The 23,369-nt window shown below is 48.0% G+C and overlaps 1 protein-coding gene across 3 annotated transcripts; it reads right to left on the bottom strand.

Annotated features, from left to right (window-relative positions):
* Nucleotides 1-446: 446 nt before the first annotated feature.
* Nucleotides 447-23,034, bottom strand: LOC142988792 (SH2/SH3 adapter protein Nck1-like). Of its 3 annotated transcripts, XM_076138057.1 has the most exons (6): nt 22,931-23,034; nt 22,229-22,268; nt 13,990-14,042; nt 13,256-13,496; nt 3,918-4,675; nt 447-3,830 (listed from the first exon to the last, which is right to left on the bottom strand). In XM_076138057.1, exons 4-6 carry the CDS (start codon nt 13,479-13,481, stop codon nt 3,630-3,632), a joined length of 1,185 nt encoding a protein of 394 aa, XP_075994172.1. In that variant the 5' UTR covers nt 13,482-13,496; nt 13,990-14,042; nt 22,229-22,268; nt 22,931-23,034; the 3' UTR covers nt 447-3,629. The 3 variants fall into 3 exon arrangements, with proteins under 3 accessions (XP_075994172.1, XP_075994171.1, XP_075994173.1); XM_076138056.1 differs by lacking the exon at nt 22,931-23,034 and having other exon boundaries at nt 22,229-22,454; XM_076138058.1 differs by lacking the exons at nt 13,256-13,496; nt 13,990-14,042; nt 22,229-22,268; nt 22,931-23,034 and adding an exon at nt 10,583-10,764.
* Nucleotides 23,035-23,369: the final 335 nt, after the last annotated feature.

The following is a 23,369-nucleotide window of genomic DNA, read 5'->3' as shown; positions in this document are numbered from 1 at the left end:
ATTGCTAACTGCTAAGGTAGCTGTTAGGCTAACTACAGAGCTGGAGGTGGGAACAACTGAGATTAAGTCGCTAAAAGCAACATCCCTCGAAGCAATCACGGCAATTATGCAAAATTAACTTGAATATAGTAACAGCCAACAACAGCCGGTAACCGAAAATGAGACAGTACGCTTACCGGAACAGGAAACGGACCGCATAAACAAATTAATATACAAAGGCCCAGTTCGTCAGATGCATAAACTAACTTGGCAGCACACAAATTACATCAAAGAAAGTAAGAAAATCAAATCACACCGTCAGCATTCACACTCACCCTTTAAATCTTCTCTGGAAGATAAAAAGAACACACTGTTTAGGTTTTTTACGTGGTTTATTACTTCCTTTGAACAGTCTAATAAACTCTTCTAAAAGTATTACACATGTAAGATGATCTCCCCTCCACAGAACAGTAAATAAAGAGCATCACAAGTTTCACAGCACCGCCTTGAATCATTCCACGGCGTGAATCCCGCCATTCTCCTCGGCGAAGCGAGGGGAAGGCGGCGGGAAACGCAAGCAGCACGAAAAGCACCGGGGGTCAAACGCGGGGTCACTTGCTCAGGGAATATCATCCAGGAAATCGAACGTAGTTTGAAGATGCTGCCCGGGGTCGTGAATGAAAACGTAGTTGATTGTAACAATTTCCCTGATGATATTTCACACAAATGACTTGGATATATTGTCTCAAGCGGAATTTTCAAACCGTTTCTGTACAGCTGTAAGGCTCTGCTCATGCGATCCCAGTTTGTCTCGGGGGGTCCGTGCGAGGAAGATGCCGCGAGTTTGGCGTTTGAACATCCAAGTAAAACGTTGAAGTACTGAGGAGCCTTTACATATTTAAATGGCTAAACTGCAATGTGAATGTCTTACATGAGGGTCTCATATGGAATACATACAGACATACAAACCCATCTCCTTGGAAACTGTGACAGTGCTACTGATGGTGCTGTACATCACACTTCGGGATAATGATGCAAAGGAACACCAACACACATTCTATACATTTAGGCATTTTGCAAATCAGCTACATTAAGGTCACTTGATACGACACCATATCATCAAACGGGCATTTTATGCGGCACAAATGACATTTTCAGCTCTCTGTCACCGATAAGGAAATCCCTACGGGGATGTTTGCAGAAGCTGCATCGCCCCCCAAACATCACTCGCTAATCAGATGCGACTGACGCACATGCAAAGCTTGAACCGCGCTGCAGTGGCGAGGAGGAGGAAGAGGAGGAAGAGGGTGCAGTAAGTGACATAAACCTTTGGTTGACATGAAGCTGTGAAGGCACATTTAGAAATCTCTCCATAAATCCCTCAAACTGGGGCGCGATGCGTTGGCGTGCGACACTGCAGACGCTGGAGAAGGATTTGGAGACTGGCAGCGACACGCTACAGCTAAGGATGCTGGGAAGTAAAATGGCACGTAACAGACTTCCTGTGACCCAATTACTAATAGAGTGAGTTGTAACACAGAGCCAGGAACCAGCAAGTGACTGGATGATGACTTCAGAATGACTAGAGGTGGTTTGTAAACTGATATTTTGATTGAGGAGCAACACTGGAAATGACATCACAGCGGGAGGTCGGGAATCCGCTGCAGTACGGCAAACGTGTCAGACAGAGACGTTCTTTATGGAATGCTGTTTGGAAGTAGGACAAGACGCATCCAGGTCGACGCACGGTCCTAAGTATCAACACTACTGTCGCTAAAACTTTCTGCATTCTTCACAGCATCTGTGTTAGAAAGAGAAACCATACGGCTCTCCTAAAATACTCCCATCTCCTTTAATTCCCCCATGATGCATCTGTGTTGGCCTTTGTTCCATCTCCCCCGCCCGTATAACTGGGATCTGTATTCCAGATACTGCAGCCAGTGAGATTTCCTCCCAAGTCTCCTCCCTAAATCTTAACTCGACTGCTTTTGTTTCTCCGGGGTCGATTTTCCATTATTCCTCTCTGAAATCCCTCATCCTCTCTCTCTCTCTCTCTTTCCCAAATCACCACAGCTGCAGAACTCATCATCTCTGCATCATCATCATCATCCTCCTCCTCCTCCTCCTCTTCCTGAGCCCACTGGAGCAGCTTTCCTGCCAACACCTCTGCAGCTCAACTGCAGGCGCTAGGGCACCGGCTGCTTCTCACATTCAGACTCCAAACACCACTTGGTCCATTTTCACCCAAACATTCCAGGTCCAAACGTCAAACCAGGAGAGGTTGCTCAGCTCAGAAAAGCACCTTCATCATTGTCTGCGAACCCTTTGTGCCTGCGGGAGGAAGAGGGCGTCTCCGAGGTTTGGACGTTATACGTACGTCGCGGCCCTTGGGTGAACCCCTTCCCTCCTTCGCTCCCTTCCACGATCTCTAATTCAGGAGCAGTGACATCATTGCTCTGCCCGGACAGGCGAGCTCCCCCCCCCACCCCCCCACACACACACACACACACACACACGCACACACGCACACGCACACGTCCGCTCCCCCTCTTCACGCTCTCTCTCCTTCCTTATCTCCAAACAGAAAACCAGCCGTCGAGCAAAGACAGGGAGGACGTGTCAGCTGTCAGTCACACTCCGGCGTGAGAGGGGAGGGGAGGGGCATGGGCAGTGGAAGTGTCTCCAGGCTCTTAAAGAGACAGGGACTCATGGATTCAGCACAGACTGGGATGAATTCCTATCAGCCAATCCCTCCACGTCATCTCTTGAGGAGAGGCAATGAACGTTTCACACGATGGTCGCACACATGCCAGTCATGGGATTGTTATTGGGGGTGGGGGGGTCGTGGGGTGTGCGGGGCTTAGCTTTGAAACATTCACATGATGAGGATACAGCCATATGTCCAGACAAGCAAGTTCTGCTGTACAAACAAGAGAAGATAAGGTCTAGTTCTGACCGCATTGAATCCTAACAGAAGTGTATTAATAAATATATTTTGGTCACTTAAGATTTTTATTCATGATTAGCAGTAAGCGAAAGTCGTGGATCGCCGTGTCGACAACATCCTGGCCCACGGGGAACGAGTTAAGACAGACAAGTTTGAAATGTAGGCGAGGATGAATTTGTGAAGATTCCTCTCGTGGGTGTTTCTCTCCTGTGTATCCATCAAAAAGGTTTGTTTTGTTTTTTTAAATGATCACATTTTAAAAGAAACTGTTAAAAAGATTTTATATATACATATATATGTATATATATATATATATATATTATCAACAACAAATAAGAAAACTAAATGTAAATCTAATAGATGTCAAGGTGGAAATACATGGCGTCGCCTATGACCTAACAACATCTGGATAATTTAAAATAGTGGACCAAGAGGTGGACGGTCTCTCAGGAGTCCATAGTCTCTCTCCCCTCTCTGCGTCTCCCAGGCTGCTTCCTGTCCTCCTCTTGGAATGCTCACAAACGCGGCATTTTAAAGTCCTGACGATGTGTCGAGTCCTCAGGCTTGGAGTTTGAAATGTTAGTGTGTGTTTTGGTGCGTTTGTGTGCATCGTCAGCGAATGTAGAAACGTATGGACGCAGTTAAGAATGAGCGTGTGTGTGTGTGTATATATATATGTGTGTGCATGTGTGTGTGAAGGAGATCAGGAGGCAGCCAGGGCCTTGATCAGGTACAGTTTGTCTCCCTGCTCGCTGGTGAAGATTGGGGCCTTTTTGTAGTGTTCCACAAGCTCCTCCATGGAGTTGAACTTGCGCTGTCCGATGCAGTAAAGGTTTTCCTTCAGCTGCACTTTGAAATGCTTGTTCTTGCTCTGCGCCTTCAGGGAGATGGAGAAGTCGTTTGGCTGCAAAGACAAAAGCAAACGCAGGGTTAGTGTCTGTCACGACAGAGCGTCATGGCGTCAGATCAGCGGGGACACGAGGCTACTGACCGATGACTCGCTGTCTCGGATGAGGAAGTCGCCCTCCATGCCTCTCTGGTTGAGCGCCACCTCTGCCTGGTGGCGCGTCACCTTGCCGTAGTACCACTCCTTCCCCGCGAAGCGCCCGGTGACCGAGGGCGAGATGTAGTCGCAGTCGGGCGTGGGCGGCCCCGCAGGCCCCGCTGTGGCTTTGTGCGAGATGGAGTCCAGCACAGTGACGTAGTTCTTGGGTACCAAGCCCACCTGTCCATCTGCTTTGCGGCACTTCCACCACTCCGGGTCGTTCTCGGGCTTCTCCACCACCTCCATCACCTCGCCTTTCTCAAAGTTCAGCTCCTCGTCATTGGGCGAGCTGAAAGGGTAGAGCGCCTGCACGGTGTGCAGCACGCGGTTGCCGTTTGTGGTGCTGCTCACCACAGCCGCCAGCTTCTCTGTTAGCGATCCGGCCGGGTCCCCCAGCCCGCCCATGCCCCCTCCCCCCGCCGTCCCGTCCACATCTTCCGTCACGTAGTTGGACGGAAACCAGCCGGAGCGTCCGTTGTAGCTGCCGCGCCACCAGCCGTCGCTGCACTTCTCCATCACCACCACCCGCGTGCCTTTGACCAGCGACAGCTCGTCCTCCCGCTCCGCCGCATAGCTGAACTTGACCAGGGCGGGCAGGTTCAGGTCGTACAGCCGCTCGCCGTTATCGGCATACTGCATGTCTGTGTCGGCGTTGGAGGCTGTGTCTCTCATCCCCCCCTTCCTGCTCTTCACCTTTCCAATTCCTGGACAAAGGGAAGGTGTGAGGGTTTACATCAACACTGAAACAAACTCCAGGGAATTAGGTCAACACACAGACACACACACACAACACGTAGCAATGCAATGGTGTGAAGGGTTCACAATGAGGCCCATCAAGACAGCATTTTATGAAATCTCGAGCCACAGGAATATACTGTAAATCCTGAAGCCATCCAGCCATGCTTACTGATGTAAGACAAGTCTGAACACACACACATAAGCAAGTATGTATACACCTTTGAAAAGTTAAAGGGGGGGAAAAAATCCCAGACAAATACCAGGCAGCCATAATAAGCATTAGTGGTTGTGGTGTGTGTGTGTGTGTGTGTGTAGGGGAGGGGGGGGGCATCATTCCACATTACACTGCCTTCACCCCCACACTCCTCAGCCAAACACATTCTTGGGGATTAAAGCCTACGTCCTGAGGAAACAAAGCAAACGCTGCTCTGGTTATGCGTCTACAAGAGATGCAAACCTGTTCTTGCAGAGCGGCTGACAGAACCCAACATAGAGCCGCTTCACACACACGCGGGACGACCACGACCTCACACACGTTTACACCGCCATCACCTCGGCAACTCCCTCGGCTTTCATGTCACTCTGCACTTCGTCCTCCAAACTCCTCGCACCACTCTTCACACACACACACACACACACACACACACACACACACACACACACACACACACACACACACACACACACACACACACACACACACACACACACACACACACACACACACACACACACACACACACACACACACACACACACACACACACACACACACACACACACACACACACACACACACACACACACACACACACACACACACACACACACACACACACACACACACACACACACACACACACACACACACACACACACACACACACACACACACACACACACACACACACACACACACACACACACACACACACACACACACACACACACACACACACACACACACACACACACACACAGAGTATTTCCTCATGGCCCAACATGACGTTATGGTAAACATATTAAAATATTATTAACATTATTAAAAGCGTTTGCTCAAAGCTGCTGCTCACTTTGTTGTCAGACAGACTGTCGTTGCTGGCCGACAGATTCTTCTGAGCGGACAGATTCTCCTGAAACAGGAAGAAAGCAAAACAAATGAGAAATTAGTTTAGCGAGTCCGGAGCCAAATTGCTTCCAGGGGAGACTCTATCATTAAGACGCACCGCTGCACATAACTACAGACTGCAGACGCTCCCTGCCTGACCAGGTAACGTCCACTCAACCCTCATGTGCACAAAACACCCAACAAAGTCCTAAAGTCAAAGGCAGAATCGAGTAAAAACAAACGTGACTGTGCAGGTGCAAACCCCAGGATATGTGTGTGTGTGTGTGTGGAGTCGCGGTTGGATATGACCCAGTTCAGCTCTGAGCAAAGGTCAAGGGTCAGCTCTGGACAAACACAGCATGTTGTAGAGCTCCAGCCTGTATGTGATCTTCCTGGTCTGGTTAACGGGCTCTTTGTCACGCTCGCTATCAGGCCGGCTTCACTTCCTGCTGCAGGCACACGGACGCTTTGCATCAATACAAAACAATACCTCAAAAAATACCTAATACCGCTGCATTTACCTAAACAATCAAAGTGCAGCTCGTGCGGGGGGCTGGGCAGCAGATAAGGAGTCGTTACAGAGCGTCTGCGTCCTGTAAATGGCCATCTGATATTGCGGCTTGTTAATCGGGCGACTCCGACCTGAGCCTCCTCGTTGTTCTGTCCGACGCGGTGCCAAACGCTCCTCCGCGCCACATTTGATCACAAAGAGAGATGACTATATATATAGTCTATATAGACTATATAAAAGCATAATACAAACGTCAAGTATGTTAAAGAAACTTCCACGACCGGCTTAACACTGATTAGGATTGAAAAACACTACTTAGGACGGGAATTCCAGGTAAGGATCGGCGTGCGTACAGGGGCCCGGGCTATATTTAGAGTTTTATATTAACTGATTCCAGGTTCCTGCTTCCTGGTTCTTTGTCGTGACACGCCGGGCTGCGTCTCTTCCTCTGCCTCGCACGGTGTGAAAGCAGGGCCGCAATGACAGACTGGTCCCGTAATTAAAGGGTTACCGTCTTCAGCCCTCCTAACAACCAGTGATGTGTCCGCCATGACAGCTACGAGTCTCAAGTCTCCAATGCCAGACTGGACTCCTTAACGCTCAAACACCATGGCCTGCTGCCTCACTCGACACACATTAATGAATCACTTACTACGAAACTAGCTTTCCATCCCGATTGTCTGTGTTTGATCTTCTCCACCTCTACCTAATACCTGCTTGGGACTTGTGTGTGTGTGTGTGTGTGTGTGTGTGTGTAAAGCACGGGTGGTCGCCACACACTTGACCCTGAAACCTCCAAAGCCGTCCCGCTGCTTCAAAATGGAGGGAGAAAGCAGCGAGGGCATTGTGCGCTCGGAAAGAATTTCTCCTTCTTAACGTCAGACGGGCTTTCCTGTGCATTTCCTGACAGAGGGATGGCGAGGAAGGAAATGGCGACCGCGCGTCAAATGGAAATAAATCAGCGAAAAAAACAAAGAGAAAAAAGGCCTCAACGTGTTTATGGTAAGAAACCCTCAGAGTAACTCCACCGTTTGTTTACAGACGGGCCGGCGGCAGCAGGAGAAGAAGAAAGTGCAGAGAGGCATTTTGTGGCTCTGCCAGTGACAGTCAGGAGGTACTTTTGTTGTTTTTAGCGCTGGCTGGCTGTCCCATTGTCTGTCAGGACCCTCTCGACCCCTTCGCTTCCCTCCATTCCAGGGCTCTTCCTCTGTGGACGACAACACCCCGCGTCAGGCTGTCTGACAGCGGCTGGACATCCCCCCCCCACCCCCCGCGCTTGAGCACAACGCCAACCAGTTCCACTGAATTAAAACAGCTCCATGACAAAAGAGAAGCGGTCCATATTAGTCAGCTCACACACACACGCTCACACGCTCTCACACACACACACACACACACACACACACACACACACACACACACACACACACACACACACACACACACACACACACACACACACACACACACACACACACACACACACACACACACACACACACACACACACACACACACACACACACACACACACACACACACACACACACACAACCCGACTGCCATTTTATCAGACTCGGCCAAATGAGCACATAGCAACAGTTGCGTCATCAATGTAAGTACAGTCACGTCTCACACACACGCAAGACCCCAACATGTGATTTAACACAGAGACTCTCGGCCAAACGCTCCACTACAACGCTGAGAAAGTCAATGTGAAGTGTGACCCCCAGTGCTGGAGGAAGAAGAGGGCGAAGGGGACGCGGCGAAGCTGGTTGAGGTTTCTGTCAAAGACCCAGAGGTTTCTAATCCAAAACCAATGAAGCCAACATGGCCGACTGATAAGATGCGCAGGAAACGCACGCGGGCTCTTTCAACTCCAGCCGGCCGGGACGTGAAAAGCAGTGAACCATCAGTGTGTGTGACGCAGAGAGAGAAAGAGAGAGCGAGGGGGAGAGAGAGAGAGCGCGGTGCTCAGGGGCCACAAACATCAACTTGTCCCGATAGCAAAACAAATATGTGGCCGCATTCATTTCGACATATATTAACTTTTGTTTGTTAAATCCTGCTGGGGACGAATCAGGCGACACTGGTGCTACACTGCAGTAACACACCAACCATCAAACTGCTGCAGCATATCTACACACTTACACCTCCAATGAAGACGATGGCTGCATATTAAAGTGGCAGCACGTGTTATTAATGCAAACAAATCACGCTTACTGATCAAACAAGCCCACAGAACGGGACGACTGTTTTCACAACTTCATGCTGAACGACTTATTTTACCATAAACACGGCACAGAAAGGAGGACTTGAGATGTGTAGACAGCAGAACAGGTGACAGGTAAACATCTCTGTTTAACTGTGAGCGCTTTGGACCGGCCAGACTTTGAAAACAATCGGTCAGGATAAAAAACAAATCCACTTAATTCTGAGAAATGTTTCATGTTTCAGTAAATGTCTGAAGCTCCTCAACAAAGCCGGCCATTGCTCATTTCCTCTTGAGCAACTCCTACAGACGAGCCGAGCCAACCAGGGCCCATGGCTTCAAAGAGGAACTCAATAAACATTTTAGGCGTAAATTAAATTGGCGAATGTCCCGTCGACCTCTTGATTAAGACGAGCGTTTGCTAATTGGGCGGAGGAGTGGCTGCTGCGAGTGGGAGTCGGGAGAGAGGGAGAGAGGGAGAGAGGGAGGGAGTGCTCGGACACAGGCTGCCAGGGAGTCCAGGCAGACAAGACGCTGCACAATGATTCAACTTCCTCTTAGCCTCTCGCTTCTCCGAAGCTCGGAGAGAAATGTGGCTCAAATTAGAGTTTCCGCTCGCCGGGGAGGCTGAGAAACAGGAAAACAGAGGGAGGGGAGAGAGCGAGAGAGAGAGAGAGAGAGAGAGAGAGAACAGGAGACGCACAGCGGGCTCACAGTTTACACAAGCAAAAGGTTTGTTAGCTCATCACTACTTTTTTTGAAGAAGTGGCTTCTCATCCCATAAGACTCTCTAGATCCTTTAACTACGGACAGTCTTTAGGCCGATCATTGTCTCTGACACACACACACAAAAACACACAAACACACACACACACACACACACACTTGAGAAGGGACAGAGAGACAGAGGGCTCCACTCAACAGCTACACGGTGAGATTACAGCGCGGGTGTGTGCCAGGGCCTTTTGAAAAAGTGTGTGAGCGTGGCTGTGAAGTCGCGGCGGCCCACAGAAGCGCCTGGGTAGTGACATTCCTCTGATAAGCGGCCGAGGTGCAGGAAGATGGGAGCCCGAGCCCCCATCAGTCAGCAGAAAGACCCCTTTCCTCCTCTCAGCACAATGACTACACTGTTCTACATGAGCACCCCGCGTCCCTTCCACTGTAGCTCATGACTGGCGGGTGGGGGCGGGGGTGGGGGGCCTCCTAGAGTGGGCGAGCTCGCCCTGAGGGTAGCAGAGAGAAAACAGACTGGCTGCATCTTGAGTTATTCCTAAAACCCCCAAACTGTAACTGAAGCTTTAAAAAGAAGCTGAAAGCTTTAATCTTGCACTTTAATACTGTTAGCTCTCTTCTTTTTAGTTCTTTAGTCGGTTAAGATGCTTCTCTTATTTTCTGTGAAGCACTTTGACTGACCTCTGTGTGTGATAATGTGCTATACAAATAAACTAGCCTTGCCTAAACAGGGTGGAGGGAGAGGAGGCTTCAAGCATGATAATGTAATCCACCGAGTTGCAGCCTACTCACTAGTACAAAAAATGGAGTAGGATTACTGTGTGTGTGTGTGTGTGTGTGTGTGTGTGTGTGTGTGTGTGTGTGTGTGTGCGTGTTTAAAAGAAAGAGACAGAGAGGGATTGCTGAGGCAATTACAGGCTTCAGCCCAGCAGAAGGCTTTTCAAAAGCATATCCACCCAGTCAGTCAGACAGACAGAGCCTCAAAAGCTGTTCAGACACCCTCTCTGTCTCTCTCTCGCCCTACCAGCACAACATGTTAGTGCAAAAATCAGTTTGCGCTTAAGCTGAATATGACACACATTTGCAAACACCTCAAGCCGAGACCACGCGAGCGACAGTGAAAAATCAGAGAAGGAAGGTGGAGACCAAATGACAAGCCGTCCTGCAAAACCAGAGAGAAAAAAAAAGAGGAAGAAGTAGGGCTCAAACTTCAAACAAAAGAACTCCACACCGCTTTGAGAAGCGACACACAGGCGACGCCGACTTAACACAGAGGAGCTAGAGAAGAGGAGAAAAGCTGAAAAACTCACGGAAGAAATGTTTGAATAGGTTAGCCATGTCCATTTTGTGCTCGCCGTCTCCCTCTCTCTCTCCCTCTCTCTCTTTCCCGGCCCCTGCTCTCTTCCCACTGCAGCTGTGGAGTTATTCCATGTGAACACCCAGAGAGCTGGGCGGATAGGCGGCCCACCGTCTGACCATGTGGCCTGGCTCAGCCAATGGGAGCACGGGGGGAGAGAGAGAGATAGAGCAAGAGAGGGCGAGAGAGAGAGAGAGAGGGAGGCCTCCAGTTGGAGTAGAGGCCTCACAGAGAAGGAAGTGAGGGAGGGAGGAGGAAGGAGGGGGTGAAGCACAAACTGAGAGAGAGAGGGAGGGCAGAAACAGAGAAGGAGATGAGAGAAAAGAGGAACGAGGGGGAAAGAGAGGAGGAGGAGGAGGAGAAGGAACCCTGAGAGAGTTGAGAGATCCATTTTCCAAACAAACACACTCGACTCTGGGGAGTGTGTGTGGCGGGCGGCAAACGTCCGAGTGAGTCAGCGAGTAAACGACGTCACATGATTGCAGCTGTGTGTGTGTGTGGGGCTCATGACTACTTTACCACAAAGCCAAGAAGCGCAAAAAGTCTCAAAACAGAGTGCACACACACACACACACACACACACACACACACACACACACACACACACACACACACACACACACACACACACACACACACACACACACACACACACACACACACACACACACACACACACACACACACACACACACACACACACACACACACACACACACACACACACACACACACACCTTTTGAAACCATGACACCATTCCCCACCCGGCAACTGGTAAATGTTGTGGCAGAGCGGGGGGGCTCCAGTAAACATGCTCATCCCGCTGCTCCTCTCCGGTTCCAGATGATTCCAGAGAGACGGCAAACTCAAACACACGAAGGTGAAGTATTTACAAGCACTGCAGGTTTTGGTATATTAACACTTATTAGAGTGCAGGATCTGACCGGGCCGGGCGCCGTGTTAAGCTTGTGTTTTACATTACGCCGCCTTTTATTGGGTGTGCGGGCGAATGCCGAGAACTGACTGAGGAGCCGGGTCTTTGACAGCCCCAAAGTGTAAGTGTGTGTGTGTTTCTTTGGGAAAGGAGTGTGACGTCATTGACCACAGCTGTGTGAGGCTCCAGACACATCCTCGCCTGTCGCTGCAGCCACTGATCAAATAACCTCAGGTGAGCAGCTGGCCAGATGACTGACTGACTGACTCACTCACACGCCACCTAACACACGCCACCTAACAGACTGACAGATAAGGAGTTACGGTTTGGCTACAACTTAAGTTTCATCGCAGATTTTAGCACGAGGGCAAAGAAATTAATTAACTGCATATGCAAAGATAAAACACTGTAGCCTGGAGCGTTCCAGTACATAGCCTGGCCCCTAAGGCACCACTTCCTTCCAACCACAACAGTTATATACATAAAACTGTGCAGCAAGCAGGAAGTCCCCGTCGGCGTGCTCGACAGACAAGTACTGTGCAAACGGTTGCACCGTGTGGAAAGCTTATAAAACGATGACGCGTCTCGATTGCGCCTTCAGCCCCCCGGGCAGACAACAACCAGTTTGAGGGCTCAGGGATTCCTGGCGCTGGTCGCCCCACACAGTGGTGCATCGTGCCCGCATCAAAGCCAAACACAGAGCGTCGGGCACCCTCTTTACCTCCACAATCATGATAATGCTACACCACAACACCGTCGACTCCACGATACAACGACAACCACGTATAAAATGCTGCCTCTGTGACCCGTTGTAAGGTCAGAGATGTTGTAAGAGAAACGATCAAATAGTTCAATCAGAGGCCAAACGGCTGCCAGGCGTGCTGGGTTTCCACCGGATGCCAGCGGTCATATTGTCTGTATCCCCCAAATTATCAAGAATGTCTGTCGTCAAGAAGAACTAAGCCAAGACGAATGGTAACCTTGGCGCCGGCCTGTAGGCATATTTGTCTATGGGGCCTTGGCAAACGGCGCTGCCCAGACTGTGATTGCAGCCACGATGACAGCGCGGAAAACACCTGTGCGAGTTCATAAAGAGGGGCCAAACAGGAAGTGCTCTGCTGCGATTGCTAATTTATCAATACAAAGTGCAGACACGTTTGGTTTCAGTCGTTAACTATGTCATACATAGAAAGTGCGTTGTCGACTTACCTGCCTCGTTTCAAATTGGACAACTATGGCCTTTGGGTCGGCCGTGACACGACGGACAGATGCTACAATCACATACGGTTTAAGCTTCACTGCGAAAGAGCGAGAAGCAGCCCTGCGTTTTGACTAATGAGACGGGAGAGTGGAGCCGTCTTCCTGTGGTGCTTTCTGACATGCAGATGCGCCGCAGAGTTGTGGGCAACAACCAACCTGAGGCGGAGCTGACCTACATAAAAGAAGACGTGTTCGCCGCTACTTTGTACAGCTCAGTTCTCCTTTGTTCAATCAGATCAAACCAGGTTGAAGGCAGAACAAAAAGATGTTGCGATTGGATGAGGCAATAAAAATGTTTACGGTGCAAATAGCTACGCACGTTCACGGAGGAGGTGCTCAAATAAAAACAAACAAGAACTTGAGCGAGCGTCAACTTAGACGTGGTTTCTGACTTGTAAACTGAAAAGAATTTGTCTTTAGTTTTTTTTTACCGAGTGTGTCTTTGAGGTTCTTGACGATCGAGGCTTTCCTGGCACTGTTCTTCCTCTCCACGTAGTTGGACGGCACGAAGCCCGTTTTGTTGGTGGCATTTCGGACCCGCCACCAGGACTTGGAGTCGTCGAGGAGCCAGAGGCGCTCGTTTTTCTTGATGTCCAGCTCCTGGTCCTGCTGGGCCATGTAGTCGAACTTGGCGACGACAATCACCTCTTCCGTCATCTTGCACCCGGTACACTGATGAGAGAGAGCGAGCGAGAGAGAGAGAGAGAAAGAGATAATGACACATTTTGCCTTCAATTTCTACTAATTATGATGACAGAAGCATGACGGCACAGTTTGTTGTTAGGTAAAGAACTCTGACTGCCATGACAACACTCTATAATTGTGTTGCTGTGGCTTGTTTTGATGCTTTTGAGGGGTTTAAGAAAAGTGAGGGTTTAATAAGCCTTAAAAATTCAACTAAAGTCCTTTGTTGTCTATGTAAATTTGTTACTTTGTTACCTATCATTAAAATATCAGTGTGCTATTATTTTGTTTCAAGTTGTATTTGGGTGAATACTTCATCCACTGAGTCTTCTAACCTACATGTGCATTGTCGGTTTCCTCCATGTCTGCCAGCATCCATTGACTTTTAATCCTAAAATAAATCCCTGCTCCAGACAGAATGAATATGCAGGAGCTGCGGCGGAGGTAAATTTAGAATCAGTGTTTGCAAATGGATATGTACCTGTGCTGCATCAAAGCTGACAACTCCAAGGACTCCGACGCCTCTTTGTTGACCTAGAAAAAAAAAAAGAAAGAACGGAAACGACACGGGAGAGTTAAGAAACTTTAAAGGCGTCGTGAATTTCCCCCCAAAACTTTTGCTGATTCATCGTTATTCCAGCAAGACCGAGGCCGTGTGTCTGGGTCGCTCGACACCGCCGCGATACAAGCTGCATTTTAAACTGCGCCCGAGGTGGAACATGCCAGCTGTAATTTACACACTTCAGCTTCAGATCCAAGAGGCGACTGTTCTTTTCAGCCCTTAGCGAGGAAAGCTGCCAGAGAATTTACAGCTAATCTGTCAGCATTCAAATTCCTCATTTACAAAGGGGGATGATTTCCTCTCAGGAGCCGTCCAGCGATTGTCTATTGTGCTGCGCATCAAACGAGGCCGAGCCAGGAAGGACGGGCGAAAGGACAGATTAACGCGACCGTGTCTGAGCAAACGCACGGTATGGAAATCAGGAGGTGTGAATCTGCAGCTAGGAGGGGATGACAGCAGCCCCAGGTCACGCAGGAGCCGTGACGAAAACGTGTCCAGGTCGAAACAATGATCCCATTCACACAGGCAGGTCTCATGACCGCGTCAGCAATCGGCACAACTGGACTATGTTTAGGTGAGCAGACACTTGGATTCCCCCTCCTCCTCCCTCCACTGATGTCATGGGAGTCGATGCAGTTTGACCTTTCCCCTCTCGGTCCTGTTCAGGGACCCAGACACTGACCTTGCAGATTGAGACCGCTTGGGGTTTTTTTTCTGATTTGAAGTAGGAGCGTCTGAGTTTCAGCTGCAGCTGGTCTTTGGACAGGCCCAGAACTTGATCTTAGGCAAACACGGGAGGGTGGGGAAGGGGGGCGTAGAAAGCGAAGCTAGGTTTTAGTATGATTAGCTGAGAGGAATTATAAATAAGCAAAGGCTGAGAGCTAAGAAGAAGGTAAAAGTCGAGATGCCTCATTCTCCTAAGGAAAGCCATCGGGTAAAACCACGCCACATCTCATTCCCCTACAGTTTAAAATAATAGGGGAGGGGGGTTAGGGTTGTATATATATGACCAGGAGAAGCCCAAGTGTGTACTGTGGCTGCCATGTGTAAGATCAAGCTCTCAAAGTGCTCCAAACTCAATTTTAAAGGGGAACACCTGTGGTCTGGGGAAATCTAACCCAGACCACAGGTTGCTTTCCTTTACCAAACACATTAGGGTGTATGCTGTGGTTTCATGTGATGGCATGTGGCAGCCTGCACCCCCCGCTTTTCCATTTTCAATTAAATTAATGAACACTGGGAGACGACTTAGGGAGCGGCACAGAAAAACAAAGAGCTGATTTACTCTCCTCCTGCACAGCCTCTTTCACCGAGACAAAGGCAACAATCCCTCCACTCCCTGGGCTGGGCTGCAGCCGTCTGCCAGAGAGGTTGACGAGTGTGTGTATATATATATATGCGCACCCTCCTCCACTGACAACAGACCTCCATTTTATTCTTTTAACCCCCCCCCCCCACACTCTTTATTCTCCCAAACACACCACGGAAACATCAATCATACCCATCTATTCCCTCATATCCCCTGTATATCCAATCACACACACACACACACACACACACACACACACACACACACACACACACACACACACACACACACACACACACACACACACACACACACACACACACACACACACACACACACACACACACACACACACACACACACACACACACACACACACACACACACACACACACACACACACACACACACACACGTAGGAGCACTGAGAGGACATTAACACCACAGTGACTTATGACAGTGCAGATGTGAGGGAGGATCAAGACGTTAAGACAACAGATGCTCGCCGCTGATGGCGCAGCTGCGGACTGAGCCGAGGCCACTTTGACACTGCGGAGCACTAAAACAGCGGGTCAGACGGGTCAAACCGCTCAGATGGTGTCACATTCACAGCCACGGGGGATCTCGATTTACCCTGCAGCCTGGCGAAACTAACAGGTACCCCGCCTCCCCCCCAGCACCCATGAAATAAGAGCAGAGTTCAGCACGCCTGGCTCACATTGTTGCTTCTTCTGCTGTTGGCAGGAAAACGGTTTCTCTGCTTCCGTTCAGTCTTTTGTTTTTTTCTTTCTTTCTTTACTGGCAACCAAAATACAGGCTTAAACAAATTAGTAACAGTACAGTGAAACCCGTTTTCACTGCAGTATTGTGATATGGTTACAAAACATCTACGGTTTCTGTGACACACCTGTGTTGAGGAGAAAGAGACTGGAGGGGGGGCGAGACATTTATGATTGATGCGTTTCCATGGTTTGATGCTCTTTCAGCTCAGGTGCTCATGGTAATTTAGGTTCCTGTGCATGTCCAAATAAATGTAATATGTTGTTTGCTGTTTACCTCAGTGGGATCACAAGAGCCACAGGGACATTTAAGAATGTTGTTTTAAAAGTGACATTTTGGATGTATATGTCCACAGTAGAGACGCCAAGAACGTCAAATTAAACGTACATGTGGCGAGTACATTAACAAAATAGAGGTAAGCCTGCGTGTGTCAACAAATATGACTTGTACTACTCATTACCCAGCTGACAGAGTGTGTCTCCCTGCCCTATCTGCTGCCATGATAGCAGGTGTGGGTCAGTGACAGTTCACACAGTGTCATTATGAGTAATCCACTCGAGCTCACGCAGGTCTGAGCTGCGCCCCATCAGCAGAGGACCTGCTCCGTGAAGTTATCTTCACGAAACACAAAAGCATTGAAAGGAAAGCTGTGCTAGTTTAGACATTTTTATCTTTCTGCTAAAACGTGAGAAGGTTGAAATATTACTGTGTGAGCCGCAAACCACAACAACTGCTGAGATGCAGGGTGCAACTTGTGCGAGTTATCTTTGAGTTACTATGAAGCAGCAGTGACGCGAGCGCACCACATCCTGCCAGTCAACAGCTGCTGCAGAAAACCCTTGTGTCTCCACTGGAAAAAGCTCAAGCAGAGGAGGGTTGAGATGTTGTCAGAGAGCACACCCAGTGGCCTCTGAGGTAATGCAGCTCATAAAAGGAGGGATCTACTGAGGGGGGGCATGGAAAAGCAGCAGTGTTCTCTTCAAAAGAACTGGAGCTCGGTTTGTGACCAGCGTGGATTTCTGGGCTTCAGACTTCATTAACCGCAGCCTGACAACAGAGTGAAAGGTTGAAATGAAGTCACAACACGGGGATAGTGTGTAAGATAAAAACACGTGGAGCCTGGTCTCGCTTCTTTGCTATGGGGAGGTGATGGCGAAAAAGCATAGAGCACGCCCGGGCCCGGACGGCAACAGCGCGAGGTCAGAGGCAGACAGAGTAACCTAATCCCTGTGACAGCCTGCTAAAATCACAGGGCTCTGCTGCCTTCTGGAATGTGCTCTGTATGCTCGGCCCTGCTGCCACTGCTGCACTTCCTCCGACTTACAGCAGCACTAACATTTCAGCCATGGCGGCGGTACGTTTCCCAAACGGACAGCGCGGGGACGGCACAGGGGAACAGGCTTGGGGCTCGGATGGAGCGACAACAACTACAACCCGTGGAGGCTGAATCTCATCCCCAGCTGTCTTAAATCATCTCAAAAACAAATCGTGAGCAGCAAAGGGTCATGGGAGACTTGGCAGGCCAGCTGTGAGACAGGAAATGGGGACACAAGAGTGAAGGGATGGTGGGAAAATGATGCAATTTGACAGGGGCGCAGAACTTCCCTGTGCATTCATAACTTCAAAGGCCCTGTCTTTACTTTCCATTGATGCACGTAATGAACCTGATTCTATCTTAATGTAAGAGATGAGAGATGACGTTCGGGACCAATTCAATCCTTTCAGTTGGTGACTCTTTGAAAATATCATTACTCCTGCAGCACATTAAAACATAATTAAAGCCATGGGGGCCTCTTGTATATTTGGGCTAAGTCGAGCTTTAGGCTACACTCATGACTGTGTGAAAGCAGTTGGTTATCCGCCCCTCGGGATCACCCTCAGCAGTTGGGAATGGCCTAAAATAGACCGCGGCCTATGTCCTTTGAGAATAGCCAGAGATTTACTCTCACTGTGACAACAAAAACCAATACTTCTAAGATGTCTTGAGGTCAATGTCACATCTGAGGCCTCTTTCTGCGGTCAAAACAAATCTGTGTACACCAAGTGCCGTCTCTTGAACTGAGACACATTTTCAAGACATGAACTATGGGTATACCTTGCTGTGAGCTACAAAACAGAAAGCCAACGACCGGATGCGATAGGATGTGCAAGGGGTTTGTAGCTGTGTCGATTCTGTGAAACAGTCCTTAGAAAGGGACGAGGGGAATAAGTGCACAAGAATTTTCAATCGCGTATGACCAAAAAGCCAACTATACTTCCTCAAATCTACGGCTTCAAAGTTTCCCCTCTACAATATTGTGAGGCAAGTACATAAAGAAGAATCTGTGGTTTCACTTCCCACTTTCACACACATGCTAGAAATACTAAAAGATTCCTCACGCAGGCCAGATTCTGATGTTTGAGTACATTTACATTTCTACATTAGAGTCATGTAGTCTTATCCTTACCCAACTGCATGAAAATACTCGCACCTATTCCTCTCTCAAGGCAGACGACCACCAGAACATAATAGCATAGAGCAATATGTGGGCATCCATCTCTCCAGACTCCACCCTGGATCAGCAAAGCACACACACATCTCCCGTCTGCGTCCCGCAAGCTGCTGGAGTGGCCAGGTGTTGTTCCAAGTGCCCTTATTTGCTCACTGCCAGGCTCAATAATGGCCGCGTCCCAAAAAAAATCCCAGATCAAGGCAACAATAAAATAAATCTGCCGGTTATCTCTACAACCCTGAAGGCTGCAGGGGATTTCCCCAACAACTAATCCAAGTTTACAAAGCAAAAGGATTCCTAATCCCAAATGTTACAGAACATTAAACCTGCTTGCTGTCTGGTTGTGTGTGATGTCAGGCTACTTAAAGCTACTACAAGAATTACCAGAAGAGATGATCCACAAAAACAATTAAAACATGCAATGTATTGAAGCTGTGTACTTCGTTGCAATTGCAGCTCTCTGTAAAAAGCCATTGTTAAAGTCAAAATAGCAGATTGTTTGTAAACCACAAGATAATAATCCCAGACAGCCTGTGTGAGAGAGCTGAAATGGATACACTGGCTTCCTCTTAGTCTTCGCACATCCTGACAGGTATGAGCCCTAGGGTGCTGTCACAATAGGGCTAAACAAGCCACTTGGGACAGGAGTCTGGGGCGAGGCACGTGTTGGAACTTGCGCAAGAGCATCTCCAGAGCAGAAGGCATTCCAGATTGCACGGCGATGCCACTGAAATCTTGACCGACACACAACAACGAGATCAACGGCAACGTCTGAAAGGACACAGGCGAGGACGGAAACGCTCTGCAGAAAACCCTGCACCTTTGCTGCCGGGGCTCCCATATGCTTCACACTTTCACATTTGAAACACACACATTGGGGATGTTGTGCTTGATTCAACTACATTTTCTCTATCGTCACTGTGTTTAGAATACCATCATTACTACAAGAGATAGCAGTGTGTCCTGTAAGGCTTTGTCGTAAAAAACAACTTGATATTGACTTTTTAGGACATTTTTCAATTTACCATCTGGTAGTATTTTCCACTTCTGACCTCTAAGATAAAGCCTTAAATGTATACAATGTGCACATTAGGAGTTTTTATTGCTTTTTTTTCAATTGCATTTTTTCAGTATTGACTCACTGAATATTTCCTTTAGCTTAACTGGTGAGCAACAACGGCATTTGACACTCCGAGTTAGGCTGCATACAGCTTCAGTGTATCACAGTGAACCGCAGCTGTGTTCAGCAGGAAAGAAATGTCAATTTCCATGAACACATTTGGGCAATAATGTACTTTTCATGGGCACAGAGAGACAATTGTCTTCACAATAACAGCCGCAGTGTCAAGTGCACACATCCTCTTTTCCTGCCCACCAAACACATTGCAAGAGCCTCCAAAACGATCATGAGCTGATTGAGAGAAATAATAGTGAAACTGCAGACCACATCTTCCCTTTAGTATATGATGATGCTCGTTGACTTCATCCAAATGAGAAACCATGGCAAATACCTTGGCCAAATACAGCCTTCAGTTAAAACATAGCTAATAAAAGGATTGTCAACATTGTCTTCACACCAAACACCACGATTATACTGTGTACTTATCATTCTTTCATCTATTTTTGCAACTTTATTGACTTTTGCACAAGCTCCTTTGCAGCTGGTGACCTCAGATTGAGTCGCGAAAGTATCTTTGCTGCAGACGGTTCAAACATTCCTACATGCATGAGTAGTCACGGGAAACATTTCAGACAGAAAAAAAAGAATTTGTAAAAGAAAATGAGGAAATGGAAGAGAGCTTATGCAATAACTCAGATTAGGGCGATAACAAGACAGAGGAGACACGATTGCGGAAAACAGATTTTCCCCTTTTTCTAGAGCTTCAATACGAGCTGAAAGCCACTTAACAGACCAGATCCCCGAGGTTGTTATTAGACGAGGGAAATTTTCAGCCACATTAGTTTTCTGGGTATCACGAAAATGCACAGTTGGTATTTTCCTCTGGGCTGTGCGGAGAGACTTGGCTGCTGGAGGCCACTGGAAACAGACAGCCAAGCATTAAGACAGAGGCGAGGGCGAGATCTAACTTAAAAGCTCATTTCATTTCCTTCGACAAAGAATATCACTCTAGTTATCAGTCATAACATTTGCGTGTGCACTTTTGGTGTATCTGAGGTAAAAGGAACTTGCGACTGCGACACAGATGAAGCAAAAAAGGCCAAATCTCTAGAATGTCAACATGTTTATCTATGCAGTTGGGTGGCGAGATGCTTCAATCATGACTGGCAATTCTGCACTTAAAGAGCTCAGAGTGGAGGCTCTGCAGCTGACAGACATGGCAGAGGGCCAAAGAGTGATCAATCATATCTACATTGGACTACTAATGTCCCTTTTCACAGTCTCGCAAACGGAGGGAAATGTAACGTTCGTCTTGGAGCATATTGCAGCGCTGAGCAGGCCTCAACCATCCTTCTCCCTACTAAACTGTGGTTAACCCCCCCTTTCTCTGAACACAGGACCTACAGCAGACCAAATGTCTCTCTCTCCCCCTCTCACCTCCCTTAAACCTTAATGAGAGACTGTGAAAAGGTCTGTCAGTGTGACAATAATTACAGAAACTATACGATTCGCCAGCTGCAGAGGACCCCCCTCTCCCTTTGCCATATGGAAACACACACACATTTGCTTCCCCCACAATCATTCACATTCAGATGACTGCATATCTTGAAATGGATAGACGTGAAATAAAGACATCCAGGGTGTATTGCTTTAAGGCCACACACACACACATCCAATCCCTAAGACCTTAACAGCAGTCAAACAGCTTTATCAAGCATGACATGTAGTCTGTTCGTGTAATGGTAAAAGCAGTGCTGAGGGGGAGAGGGGGGAGCATTTGCATATAATCCTGCCAGCAGCACATAAATCTGTTTCACTACTCGAACGCACCTTTACTTACTGATCTCGATACGTAGATTGGTTGTAAATGCATCGACAAACAGCCACAGGCAAACAATAGGTAATTCACTGAGAAAACAATCCAAGATTGCAAACTCCAATCTCTAATGTCAGGGAATGCATCCATCGTGACCATTTGAGTGGAAATGCGCTAACCGGGTTCCAATGAGTGCACACAACACCCCAACTTAAACCCCATCTTTATATTAAAAGGCAGAGAAATGCACTGATTGAAGATGCAAATGACTGGATGTAAAAGTAAGGCTACAGTGGTGCAGTAACCGTTTAGTGTTAGCAGCAGTTCTGGCGACACGAACGGCTTTCCTGAACGTCTGTTTCAAGTTTAAACGTTGACAATTGGTTAACTTGTTGGTTAATATTAAAAGGTGACGGTCTGAAATGCGAGCGTGGGCGAAGAAGGCAGCTTTGTGACAACACGCTGGCCATGTCGCCAGGGAGAGGCAGTGATTTAGCTCGCGTTAGCTGCTAGCTGCGGTTAGTGAAAACTCAGCGAGAGCCAGCGCGAGCCTGTAGCTGCGGTGAGAGGCGCTAGCGTAGCTGCGGTGTGTTAGCCTGGACCAGATAGCACAGCACACACCGCTCCCACTCTTATCTTACCTGGTTATTGACGGCCAGTTGTCTTATCTCCTTCCGGAAGCTGTAAATGTGCCGTGGCGTCACACAAATGGAAAGATAAAATGATAATGGTTATATCCCAAAAAAAAAAAACCTCACCAGCAGCCAGTTAGGGAGCTAGCCTAGCTAATGATACACAGTGCCCCGTTGGAATGGCATTTCTGTATCAAAGCATGTCATTGCTCCGCTAAGCTAAAGCTAACTGCTGCAACACAAGCGTCTCTCTTTAGCTCCTCCCAGTCCCATTCAATTGGCTGCTCGAGAAGCATCTGTGTTTTGATTGGACAAAGGCGGTGTCAATCAATGCACTGCAGCTGCTTGGCGTTTTAGTTTGAAGGAGACAAAATGTTGCGTCCCACAGCAGCATTCGACAGTAACAGTGAGATCAATCGTAACATTTTAAGAATAACAATAAGAATAACATTTCACGATGTACGTTTGTTTTATTGTAGGTCATTAAATAGGGAAAACGGCTTAGTTATTGCCTTACAAATACCCCCAATGGAATGCATATTAGAATACTGCAGTGCATCTATCTGGCATCTATGTAATCATTTGTATCACATTTCAGCATTAAAGCAAAATTGATGTTTACCTTACTGTTTATGCACCTTTTTAATGTGATTGTCTCTTGTGATTTGTTTTATTGCAATTGCAGTTAAATTGTGTTGTCAATTGTATTACCTTATTACTTGTCAGTCCCAGTGGTCTGTTGCATGGATGGAGGCATATTCTGCAGGCCTCTGGCGTACTGGGGGGGCTCGACGATAGGGATCGTGTCATGTAGTCAAACTGCTATTGCAATTTAGGCAGCTTCATTATTTGTACCAGTAAAAAAAATAAAGAAAATAGAGTATAAAATATCAATGTTACGCCAACACAAACACATTGTGAGGCATTCCTAATCTTTTCTCTGCATTTTTCATTTACGTTGGCTCGCAGACATGTTGTGGAATCTCATCAGTCCAAGGGTGTATCTAGTTAGTCGAGTGTTTGTGAGCTTTTCACAGAAAAACAAATTTCCTTTCTCTGCCTCCAGCTGCAGCATCTCCTACACACGCACACACACACACACACACACACACACACACACACACACACACTAAAGATACAATAACTCCGA

This window comes from Genypterus blacodes, unplaced genomic scaffold (genome assembly GCF_046128005.1).
Source record: "Genypterus blacodes isolate CSIRO-AG114 ecotype Tasmania unplaced genomic scaffold, CSIRO-AGI_Gbla_v1 ptg000348l_1, whole genome shotgun sequence".
NCBI classification, from domain to species: domain Eukaryota; kingdom Metazoa; phylum Chordata; class Actinopteri; order Ophidiiformes; family Ophidiidae; genus Genypterus; species Genypterus blacodes.
Note: the sequence above shows the minus strand (reverse complement) of the source record. Positions and strands in the feature narration are given on the sequence as shown.